At 41.4% G+C, this 12,129-nt stretch overlaps 1 protein-coding gene across 1 annotated transcript in view; it reads left to right on the plus strand.

The window, feature by feature from the left end:
• Positions 1-12,129, plus strand: part of cdh23 (cadherin-related 23) — a 200,443-nt gene that overhangs the window by 127,633 nt on the left and 60,681 nt on the right. Inside the window, 4 exon segments of the mRNA XM_051959826.1 lie at positions 7,220-7,284; positions 8,939-9,176; positions 11,038-11,143; positions 11,333-11,460. Of these exon segments, the coding sequence (XP_051815786.1) occupies positions 7,220-7,284; positions 8,939-9,176; positions 11,038-11,143; positions 11,333-11,460 (537 nt within the window).

Here is a 12,129-nt window from a genome sequence, read left to right on the forward strand (position 1 = left end):
TGGCCCTTGCTTGTATCATATGTGGAAAAATAACCAATAATAAGCTTAATCAAAATCATTTATTCTGCATGTCTGATTGAGAAATTTGCCAATAGTAAACTTTTTATAGCAAATTCTGTCAAAAACAAAACAATCTACATCCCTGAGCACAACTTAGAAGCAATGACCAGCTCAGCTGTGATTACCAGTCACGTGACACAAATTCAGAGAACTTTTCATTGAAGTGCAGGTAGTGTTTTATAGAGGACATGACAAGAGAGGCACAGAATCATTTAAAACATATTTGATCCATAAAATTAAATACAGCATTGCCAAAAAAAAAAACACCAAACCAACAAAGAAATTGCATATGAGGAGCAAGTTATTGTAAGATGCATTCAGCATGGTAAAATGACTGTCGAGAGTTGAAGGTGGTGGGTACTGGGCAAAATGGCTTAAACAATAGGCCTTAAATAACCTATTTATAGCATGTGGATCTCTCATTTTTATTCTAATCTTGGTAACAACTGTGAGCTCTTGGAAAATATTGTACATATTGATTCCAACTGTTTCATATTTTGAAACACAAAATATGAAATTTAAAAAAAAATCTACTTCATTATTTTTGTTTTCATGAGGGTTTGCAACTTTGTTCTGCTACACAGAAGACATTTTAAAGTTCTCTCTGTTTTGAGCCATGGTTGTGCTCTTTCTGTAGAGGTGCATACAGTAGCTTTATATCCCAGTGAAGTCCAAAGGTGACAGAAGCAAAAATATTCAGACACTTTTTTGAGATCAAAGGGTTAATGCATTTTTTTGGTATAAAAATATCATTTTAAAAAAAGTATGTTTCAGCTTTGTTTCCCCTGCTTTTATATGCCTTAGAGATGCTCCTCAGTCTCTGAGACATCCCTATTCTTATAAGAGTTTTGCTTGTCTGGTGCGCTTTATTTTGCAAATTCTCCGTCTATTGATAAAGTTGCTTTTCTATCTCTGTGAACAAAGCTTGATGTATTGATCCTCTGATGGTTTGCTCACTGTTGGTCCAGTTTCTGCAAAGTGTTTTGGAGTACCATGCACTGGCCCCTTAGAAAGTTTCATTCTGGCCATGATTTGATGCTGAGAAAGCTCCTGTTTGCTGAAAATAACAATTTGATTTGTGACATATAAACTGATTTCTGATGCCATGTTTCCCCTTCCCAAAGCTACCTAGTGAGCGATGTTCTGCTGGAAATGTGAGGAACAGTCATATTTCCGAACAGGTGAAAAATGGCTGCAGCTTGATTGAGTTGAAAAAGCTTCTGATGAGTCAATCACATCCAGCAGTGTCAACTAAACGCAGCTTCGATGGAATGATGTAAATGGAATTTACTTGAATTACAAAGGACTCATCTGCCAGTTCATTTCTAAGTTAATCAATACATTGTTTGGTCCCTAAAATATCTGAAAACAATGAAACTATTGATCAGTTTCCTAAAATCTGAGATGAAGTCTTCAGTGAACTTATTTTCTCCACCAACAGTTTCACATCCAATTACATTCAGCTTAGACTGACATAAAGCATAGAAAATTACAAAATCACAACTGAGAAAGTGGAATCTACTTTTTCTTTTCATTTTTCCTAGTGTTGACTGTCTCTATTTGTGTAATATACTGACCTCAGCCTTGCTCCCAAAATACATTAATGTATATTCACACATTCTCTCTTTATCCCCTCCCTTATATTCAGCGTCTGCAGTGTACTCCTTTTTTTATCTTCCTCAACATCCTCCCTGTTCTTCTGCTAATCTCATTCCTTCATCATTGAGGCCACGGGCAGAAAGAGAGGGGGAGGACCAAGGCCTGTCGGCGGCGTGAAGCTGCCAGCCACTGAGAGCTCTGCATTAAGCCTTTTCACTGGCAGCTCTAACTCCGTCTGCAGCTTATGCCCACAATACAGTCATCTCTCTTTCTCCCTCTCTGTCTCGCTGCAGCCTTTTTCTTCTCTGTTCCAGAGGGGTTTTTTTGTGTTTCCCCCCAGAGGTTCACATGTGAATGTAATAATGATATAGTGGCCATGTGTGAGTGTGGAATTTATCTTGCAAGCTGTCGCAGCATGTTGTGAAGACATCCCCTCCACTTTGTTTGACTCATTGTTAAAGAAGTGTTAAACTTGTATCTCTCTCTCTCGTTCGCTCCGTCTCGCCGTTATCTGGGTGGTCAGGAGATAATAGAAACAGGTAGTCCTATCCTGTCGGCAGGCAGCAGTTGCTTTGAGCACCCCCACCTGCTCGTTAATGGTTTAGAGAAATAAAGCAGTCGTAAATGTACACTCGCCATCATCATTACGCTAAAGTGTCCGCAGTAAAAACACACACGGCTCCCATCAACCCCAAGCAGGTGCTCTAGGTCACAGCTGGGGGACTGGAGAGAGATGTGGTTGGTCCTTGTTTGATCCAAGTAGGTGAGAGAGATTCCATTTCATCAGTGCTGTAGAGGTTTGTGTCTTCAGCTTCATATGAGAATTAAGGAGAATGCATAAATTCACTCATTATTTAAGTCACAGGAGCGTAGACTGAGTAGGTGTTGCGAATATGTGACTAATAATTGGACAAATGTATGAATAGCCTCAGCGTGCTATCAGAGTTTCTGTGCTTTTTCCAGACTGCCTTGCTGTGCACAATTGGTCAGAAATCAGAAGAAGCTCCGCATAGTCTGTTAAACAATGGATCTCTGCGCTAACAGTAGGGACAAGAGGAACAATTGCAGCAGCCAGAAACTATATACAGCTGCTTCCAGTGAAAAACAACTTTCTGGTGTTTTTTTATTTGTGAGAAGGCGACATCATGGGTGAAGATTTCCACCTTTAAACTGCAATGTACTGATGACAGAATCAAAAACAGACTGAATCCAATCCTGTCAGCTTGCAGGGTGAAGCTTTCTGTATCAGTATTTGTCTCCAGAATCGGCTTCCGTTTTAAACATCTACGGTTGAGTTATTCTGACATCACAACTTGCCATTGTGTACACTGAGCAGAGTAGATTTACAGTTTTAGAGTGGAGGCGTAGGTGAGCTGGTGTGTTTGACCTACAGCAAGTAGTTCAGTAGTAGGTAGAGACAGAAGACTTCATTGATTTGCATATCTAGAGGAAGCAGCAGTGTAGAATTACATCTAAGCCATTTTAAAGCGCAAAATGAATATTTTCATGGCAAAAAATTTAAATATGGTGTTTTGATAGATGGAGAAGAGCCTTTAGAGGTTTAATCACTAACTGGAGAAAGACTTTAATGGACAGAAGGCCACATGAGTATAAAACCTGTAATCCAGTCTACAACAATTCAGTTTTCCTTGTCTGAAAAAAATGATTTATGAGAGTAAATCATGAGACACTTATGTCACTCTGAAACTGCATTTTTTTCTTCCTATACCTGTGACTGTATTAAAGCTGCAGTTGTCCACTTTGCTGATCCACCAGCACTTAATTTTGCTGAGATGGCGTACTGTGTGAAATGTTGAAGTGTGCAGCATGCAATCTGTCATGTGATTCTGCTTTTTGTGTCTGAGCACAACAGGCAAACACAAAGGACTGCTTGTGTAAATATAACTGTTCTCTAGTCAGTATCCCACTTGTGTAGCATTTGTCAAGGCTGATCTATGATCTTGTCATGGATACAGAGACTGTGAGAAAGTGAAACAGAGGAGCCCACATGAGAAGAGCTAACCAGAGCTGAGGAACCCAAACTGAAGAAGATAACCTGACAACCGTGTCTTTATCATTGTCTCCCCCACAGTGACTGTCAGAAAATGGACATCTTCACTGTAGTGTCTGTGTGCTTGTGTGGGTCTGTGTTTGTTATCTATTCTTTTGTGGTTGTGTTTAGGTGTGCAACACAGAGACAGAGGAGGTTGTCTGTGTTTGGACTGGGGGTCATCTCTATTTTGACAGCATGCTTTGACAGCCAGTAATTGGTTTCCTTTTCCATGCTTCTCAAAGCTCGTGCAGGAAAAGCAATTTTAAGAGCCAATCAATTCAAATTCCAGCTCACTCAAGATAGAAAAGCTTCTGCAGCTTTAACCTCCCTCGTTGTCCATGAGATAGCTGGACTGATAATCTGCTGCTGCACCCCTCCTCCATCCCAACCCCGGCTTAGACACATATGCACACTGATACACTGTCCTGCTACCTCTGTGTTTCTGTCACCCTTCAGGGGAAGCTCTCATTTCCACTTTCTCTTGAAAGCAATTGAGTGTAGTAATAGGTGTTTATACTGTTAGTGGTTTGGGTGCATTTTTACCTCAAAACTGAATGAACCTGGAAACACTATGAATCTCTGTCCATGTTTTTCCTTTTCACGTGTTCACCAACATATGCACTCTCTCTCTCTCACACGCACACACAGACACACACACACACACACACACACACACTATGCATTACAATATACACAGGTACATACTCACACAGAGAGAACTGTGTTTGCCTGCTGGCTTTGCCTCTCTGATGGGAAGAAACACATCATTTAACCAAACTGGTCAACTGAGAACTAATTTCTCTTTTGTAGTTACTGCCTGAGGACCCTAGGGTTTGCAGAGTTTATATTGGCAATCAGCAGCACACTGACTCTTTGTGCTGAAACTTCTTAACAACTTAGTTTGGATTTTGATCAGGACGCTGACTCTGATAGCTAAGCGCTCCGCTCCTCAGCACAGGGGAGATTTTCATCACTACAGTTTAGGCCCAGAATTTATCTGTGCTGCCACTGTATCATCTTTGACAGTAGTACAACAGAATAGTAAACCAACAGGGTTTTGTAGTGTCTTCTGGTCATTGGCAGTTATTTACAGCATTGTGCCTCCTCCAGACTTGGTTCAGTTTTTGTAACTCTCAGTTGTTTTTAAAAGTCCCTAAAAAGTGATGTTTTATGAACCCATTAGCATGAAAACTATTTATCCATGTGAACCATCACTGCACTTTAAATGCTTGTTGTAATTGTCGGTGAGGATTTTAAGCACATTAGTTAGGCACATTGCCCAGCTTTATTTCCATGTCATTTCTTTCCTCATTAAATCTTACACTCACTTTCTCCCTGTGCACCTCACCTCGCCAATTTTTCCATCACCTCAAACTCCCCGACTAAAAAAAAAAGTCACAGCTACCACAACGACAGGGGACAAATGTATAATACCCTGGTGTCAAAGATTTAGACCCGTGGTGTGAAGTGACAGCAAATCCCTGAACAAGCCAATCTCGACCATCCATCTGCTGTGGGTCTTCTGTGTCTAAAGTTGAAAGTCTTTGGCAAGCAGTTGGCAAAGTGACTGGACCATACTGTCATGGTGATTGTTTGGTGGGGAAAAGGGAGCAGGTCGGTGAATGATTGGAGGGGGAGGAGGGAAAGATGGCTATCGTCTGTTTCTCTTTATTTCTCTCCATCCATCCCTCGCTCTGTCCCTCTCTGTCTGTCGTCGTGGTGAGAGGAGTTCGGCCGTAGAGGCAGAAGCAGCAGCAGCTCCCGGGCTGAGCCCAGCTCCTGTCACTGCCTCAAGAGCTGTCACGCTAACACCCCAACCGCTATCATTGGAGCACTTATGGGCCTGTCACTCACCTGGGAGCAAAAGGGAGGGGGAGGGAGGCATCGAGGGGCAAGGGTGTGCTAAGAGAGATATGTAGAGGAGAGGGGAGACAGAGGAGATGGAGGCGGAGCTGGGATGCAGGGAGGAAAGAGAGGTAAAGACAGAAGGAAAAAGGGAGAGATAAATGAGGATGAGGGAGGGGGGATGGGCTGGGATGCAAAAATGGTTGAGATGGTGAGAAGCAGCTGAGTGGCATTTATTGATGAGGTCATCGAGACACAACAGACAAAAACTCAAATGTTGATATGAGAACCTGACTGGAGTTCCAAACACCTCATATGTATTTAGCGTCTCATTCTCTACTTGCACAGCAGGACGTGCTTCGATGCACTTGACAACAAAGTGAGGGCCATTTGAACAATCAAAAGAGGCCATCGATTTGCCATCCACAACAATGTGGTAGAAACTCTCTTGAAATACGAGTGTGAGCTAAAAAGCCTGGTGTCATTTTTAGAAGGAAGTGACAAACGCATTGATAACAGCAGCCGTTGTTCCATTTGTGAGAAACATCATAGATTTAAAAGGTACAGATATGCCTGAACACACCCAAGTGTACACACATGCATCCACATTCAGAGAGTTTAGCTTTAACTAACACACATTTTGGTTAATTCACTTCAGTGTGTACCCTAGTATCAGCTAACATCTATGTATACACAGACTCACTGTAGTGTGTAAGTCACAGCCATATCAAAAAAGCATGATCTCTAGACATGTACACGCATGCACAAGCCCACATAATAAGGTCGGTATCAGGGCATCAGTGAATCACAGTGACCAGCATTGTGGTTGACAGAGCAGACTGCAGACACGTTCCAGTTTGGCCCTTCAACTGACTGCAGAGTCACTGAAGTGAAACTCTATTACAACACCCTCTCCAGCTGCGATCCATCAGCGCCGACACACACACAACACCCCATGTGTATGCACCACTGCATGCGTACACATGCGCGCGTGTGTCTTTGCAAAAACAGATCGTGTTAATGTGGCATTTCACAAAGTGCAAGATTCCTGAAAGTGCTGCTCTTTATTCGGTGTTTCTTTGACACCGCTTTTATCTGACAACATATGACAGCAGTTGCTGCTGCTTTTAAGCCGCTGGTGGGTCATGCGGATGAGAAAGATTTATCTCTTCTCTCATCAAGTTTAATCCAATCAACACCTCCAGAGAGTGAAGTGTGGCTTTAATGTTTTATCAGACAGTCATAGACAGCTGTGAGGCTGAGAAATTTAGGAAACTGAGCAAAACACTTTAGCAAAGATGAGGTTATAGAATCACACACAAGCACATAGAGGCACACATGTATGCAGAGTGATAGCGTTGTACCATGTAACACAGTATCAGTGACAGGAAAGAAACATATTTAATATCCTCTCAGGATTTATGATTGTTTTTTGTAAACCCCTTCACAGTGCTTTGTACCTTGCTTATTGTGTCTGTGGCAATATTCAGATTTGCCAGTTGATCCTGGAGGAGCCTGGAAAATTTGACTCCAACTTCAAGCCGGATTAGAAACAAAAAGCAAAGTTGGGATGAGAATCAAAACTATTATAGCAATAATAGTTATCATGGAAGTAAACGTGATTTGAAAAGTAAACCTTTTTTTTCTGTCTTTTCTGTCTAGGCTACAGACGGAGATGCAGGCACTTTTGGGATTGTGCGCTACTACTTCAGTGACGAGCCAGACCAGTAAGCTGCAAGCATTCACACGCAAAGTCAAAAAAGCACATCCACAAAAACACACAACCACATAATTTTTTTCATTTATTTGGCCCCTTGTTAACAATTGTACCACAGTGTTCCTGGCACACGGCCTTGCCAGAGACAGCTGAGCTACAACAATGTCTGGCGCTTATCTTAACGCCTGCTCTCTTCAGGCCGCAAATACACTGATTTGCACACCAAGAGAAACACACATTCACATAATCCATTCAATAATTATCTTCAGTGTATCAAAAAGGACACAATTAGTGTGGCTTCCAACTATGTATTAGTTTGTCTGCTGCCCTCACTGAGCATCATTTTGGTGTGTTTTTCTTCTGTGTATTTCATCATCTGTTGCATTTGTTGGGAAAACTTTTCAACACTTTAAACATGATTAAAAACATCTAGAATAAGAGCATTATCTTTAATAAAATATTTGTTTTCTTGTTATTAGTATTATTGCATTAAAAATAGTTTTTTCTCAAACAAGGAGTTTTTTCAAATTATAAAAACAAAGCAAAAAGTTTTTATATTGAGTTAACTAGGATAAACAGTTATCACGTGATGTCAAATGTGCTTTTACTAAGGCTCTCAGAAGCCGTTGACCATTTATACGTGCACCTTTCATTCATCAGATGTCTGACCATTGACGGCATATAAAGACTGATGAACCCTTCGTGACATTGACGTAGGTTTTCTGAAGAGTAATTTTGATGCTCAGTGTGGTGGCTCTAGCCATTACCTTCTTGGCATTATCTGGCTCCTCCCAACTTCTGCCTAAAAAATGAGCAAAGAGCTGGAGTGTGAGTGAGTCATGCAAACATCTCTGGGTTATGGATTGTCTTGTGATGGTACCCACCTGTTACTCAAAGCTGCCACACCCATAATTATTCATACAACCCTAAGCCTTACTGGGGAATTCATGCTTGTGAAGTTATCTTGAACAAAGAATCTCTCTGTAGAGACCAAAACATTTTTTTTAATTTGTCAAATTTGTTTATTTTTGCTGTAAAGGTTTTATATTTTAACATGGGAGTCAGTGAAGATTTACTCCCTTTTGGATCAAGCCTCTAGTGGCCATTTGAGTAAATACAGTTTGTTTCCACTTAATTTTTGGATCCCCAGAAGTTGCCGCTTGCGTCTGTCATTGTTTTTGATTTAATGTTATTGTAACATAACACTTAAATATACAGTTTTTATGTACAAACACAACTAAACTAGCATGACAAATATATCTTGAAATAAATTGAAATAAGTGTGTTATTAACGAACAGTAACACCTTAATAGGAAAAAACATCTGCCTTCACTTTTACTTGTGGTTGACCAAGCTTCTCTGTGTGGACTTTACATGTTTCCCCTGTTGCTTTGAGGGTTTTTCCAGGTGTTCCAGCTTCGTACCACAGTCCAAAAACATGCATGGCAATGCTGGTGATTCTCAATTTCGTATCTGTGAGTGTGAGTGTGCATGTTTGTCTGACTGAGTTAATCTTGCGGTGGTTTGATGACCTGTTGAAGATGCACCTGTCCTCTTGTCCGGAGTCAGCTGAGTTGACTCCTGTCCCCAATGACCCTGTGCAGGGTAAAGTGGATATAGCTAATGAACGGACGGATGGATTTTCACTTGTGCTTCACTTGCAGGTTTTCACTAGATGATGAGACAGGCTGGGTCACCCTGCGTGCCAGCCTTGACTATGAGTTAATGCGTCGCTTCACTCTGACCGTGCTGGCGAGGGATGGCGGTGGGGAGGAGACTACAGGAAGGATCCGTGTCAACGTGCTGGATGTCAACGACAATGCACCTCTCTTCCAGAAGGAGGCGTATGTGGGATCGCTGAGAGAAAACGAACAGGCTGTCCAGTCAGTGGCACGAATCAGGGTGAGGCGTGATGTAAAACATTCACCTGAGGTTAAAAAATCCACATACAAACAAATAAAAAAGTAAATCTATGAAGTTTTAAAACACACATTTAGCCAAAATTGCACTCTTGTTACAAGACAGTACTGTAAAACTGTCTTCTTTGTAGCTGCTGTAAACTACCTTGTAAACATACACCTGTGACCATCACAGATTTTAAATATTAACACTCCAAACCAAAATTACCAATCATCATGGTATTGAAGTGCTGCATAGCAAGAGTTGTTTGGGTGCAATAAACAAACGACTTTGCAAGATGAAAAAAATATTCATGTATTATTGATTTTAAATTAAATTATTCCTTTCATACTTTCACTGAGCTCTGAGTCACAGTGACTCACACTTAAATACCTACAGTAATGCTGTATGTTCACATGAATAGAAAGCTACACCTGGAAGAAAAGATCTAAATCAAATCCCATCAGACTTGCAAGCCTTTGGTTTTGGTGCCCCTGTCCTCTTTCTTCTTTGTTTCCTCTGTGCTACTATAATACAGTTATGTGTTTGTGTTCACTGTATCCAAGAAGAACAGGTCAGCCCGGTGCTATGACCATCAGTCACTGCCACACAAAAGGCAGAGGTACACCAGCACAATGGTAACTAATGGCTCAGCGTTTGCTTTGATTGCGCCCAGAAGAGAAAGACTATTACTTCCCTTGTGGCTCGCCCTGCCACTGTACTTCAGCAGCCTGCGTTTACATTGTGAGAGCTGAGTTGATGGCTGGGCTCAACGCTTGACTCGCTGTGTGTGATTAGTCTGAGCTAACCTTAAACTCTGCTGATATTAATACACCTCCCAAGAGAAAGAGGGAAGTCAGTCGCACAATTGTGTGTGTCAGCTTTTTCCCTGGAACTTATACAGTCCCACGTACATGCACATGCACACTGCTCTGAGTAAAAAGGAGGAAAGACAAGAAGTCTGAAATAGAAGGTGTGTTGAGAGACAAAGCAAAGAGAGGCTTTTCTGCTGTTTGTTTCTTGCCTTGGAGGTTTGTGCCTCCTACTAGAATGTTTACGCTTTCTAAAACCTAAATCTTTTTTCATTTTCTCTTCACTTCTTATTCCGCCGCTTCTATTGCAACTCAGCTATTTGATTTGCTACCCCCGACTCCCCTTACCTTTGAGTGGTAAACGACTGTCTAATGTGAAACTATTTGTTCAAATTTGATATAGGAAGACAGTGTGGAAGAGAAAGCCGCAGCTTTAGAAAGTTGTGGGGGAAGAAAGGTATTGCTTACTCAACACTCTGGCATTAAATCAAAGAGTCGAGATTTGAGTGTTATGAAGAGATACAAGTGAGTGTTTTTGACAACCTGTCCAGCCTCTAATGATGCCAGTGAGGCCCAGTAGACTCTCCTCACAGCCGGAGGACTCATGTTTAAGTTCCTGCCAACTGGAGAATAATGAGGGGGTGTCATCATTGTTGTTGATGTTGTTGTGGATTAGGCCTGCAAAGTATGGTTTCATCTGTCCTCTGCCTGTTTGGCTTGTCTGCTCTCGGTTGGTGTTCATCCAGTATTGACGCCTGCACCACTAATAACCAGAATCAGCTTTAATCTGTCCAATAACATACCATGACTGACTGACAGCTTCCTGGCTGCACACATATGCACAGAGTCACACATACACCCCTGCTGCGCATACTTACACATATAGGCATTTGCACTGTCTGCAGCAGCATCTGTCCTGTTTCGCTGTGTTTTTCTCTTTTTGTCTCACTCACTCAAAACTTCTTCTCTCTGTGGGCTTTTGACTGTCACTGAGGCATATGTTAAAGGCACTCCCATCTTACAATCTCTCATTCCTGTCTGCCCACCCACAGGCTACAGACGAGGATTCTTCTCCCAACAACTTTCTGACATACACCATCACTTCAGCTTCGGCCTTCCCTGATTACTTTAATATCATCATGGTGGAGGGCTACGCAGGTACACTCACCTTGAGGAGACCGCAATCTGTTTTCTGGTTTTGATCACATTTCAAGTTGTCCACATATCTTAATGCCTGTGTAGTTTGGGATTTTTGATTTGCCATTTGACTTACAGTTTTACTAAGCTATGAAACTGCAACATGTCAGAAAACTTTTCACCTCCTTTCTCCCTCCATCCTTCCACCAGTGATCAGTGTGTCCAGGCCTCTGGACTATGAGAAGGTTCCCAACGGGATGATCTATCTGACAGTGATGGCCAAAGATGGCGGAAACCCAGCCCTTAACAACACCGTCCCTGTCACAGTGGAGGTGATTGTAAGTATAAATCCTGTAACGTACACATGCAACATGCTACAAAACAAAAACACAGAATCATATTACTAACACGTTTCATAAAAATTGGGAATAATAGCAGGACTACAATTTCAAATAGTACCACGTCAAGGATGCCAACTATCGTGCTTTTGAGACTTTCTTCGTCTGCTCAAAGAAACAAAACCAACATTAGTTCAACAACAGGCAACACAAAAGCCTCAGTCTGCATTCCTTTAGTTGACAAAGGATCACACAAAACTCCATCAATGAGTTTCGCCTCATTCCTTTTGTGCTACATTTTCACTTCTCTCAAACCTGCATCAAACGGCAGCAGGATGCATGTGAGCATCTCCAAGACGGGAGAGTTGTGCGCATTCATGCATGTGGCATAATGTTTATTAATGATTTATCTTTATAAATTATGTCCGACATGGAGATAGACTCAGTCAGGTAATAACAATAAATAAAAACTGTGTACTTTTCTTCAGTCAGACAGGTGAGCTGTCACACAGAATCAGTTCCAGTTTAATAATTTGTTCATATCAGCTGTCCTCTGGTTCTTTCTTTTTTTCTTTTTTGACTGTACTGAATATTTGGTATTTATGCTACAAAAAAGTGAAGGACAGTAATCAAGTTACATTACTTTAATATTGTGATTTTTTTGGATTA

This window comes from Acanthochromis polyacanthus, chromosome 15, assembly GCF_021347895.1.
Source record: "Acanthochromis polyacanthus isolate Apoly-LR-REF ecotype Palm Island chromosome 15, KAUST_Apoly_ChrSc, whole genome shotgun sequence".
Lineage (NCBI taxonomy): Eukaryota > Metazoa > Chordata > Actinopteri > Pomacentridae > Acanthochromis > Acanthochromis polyacanthus.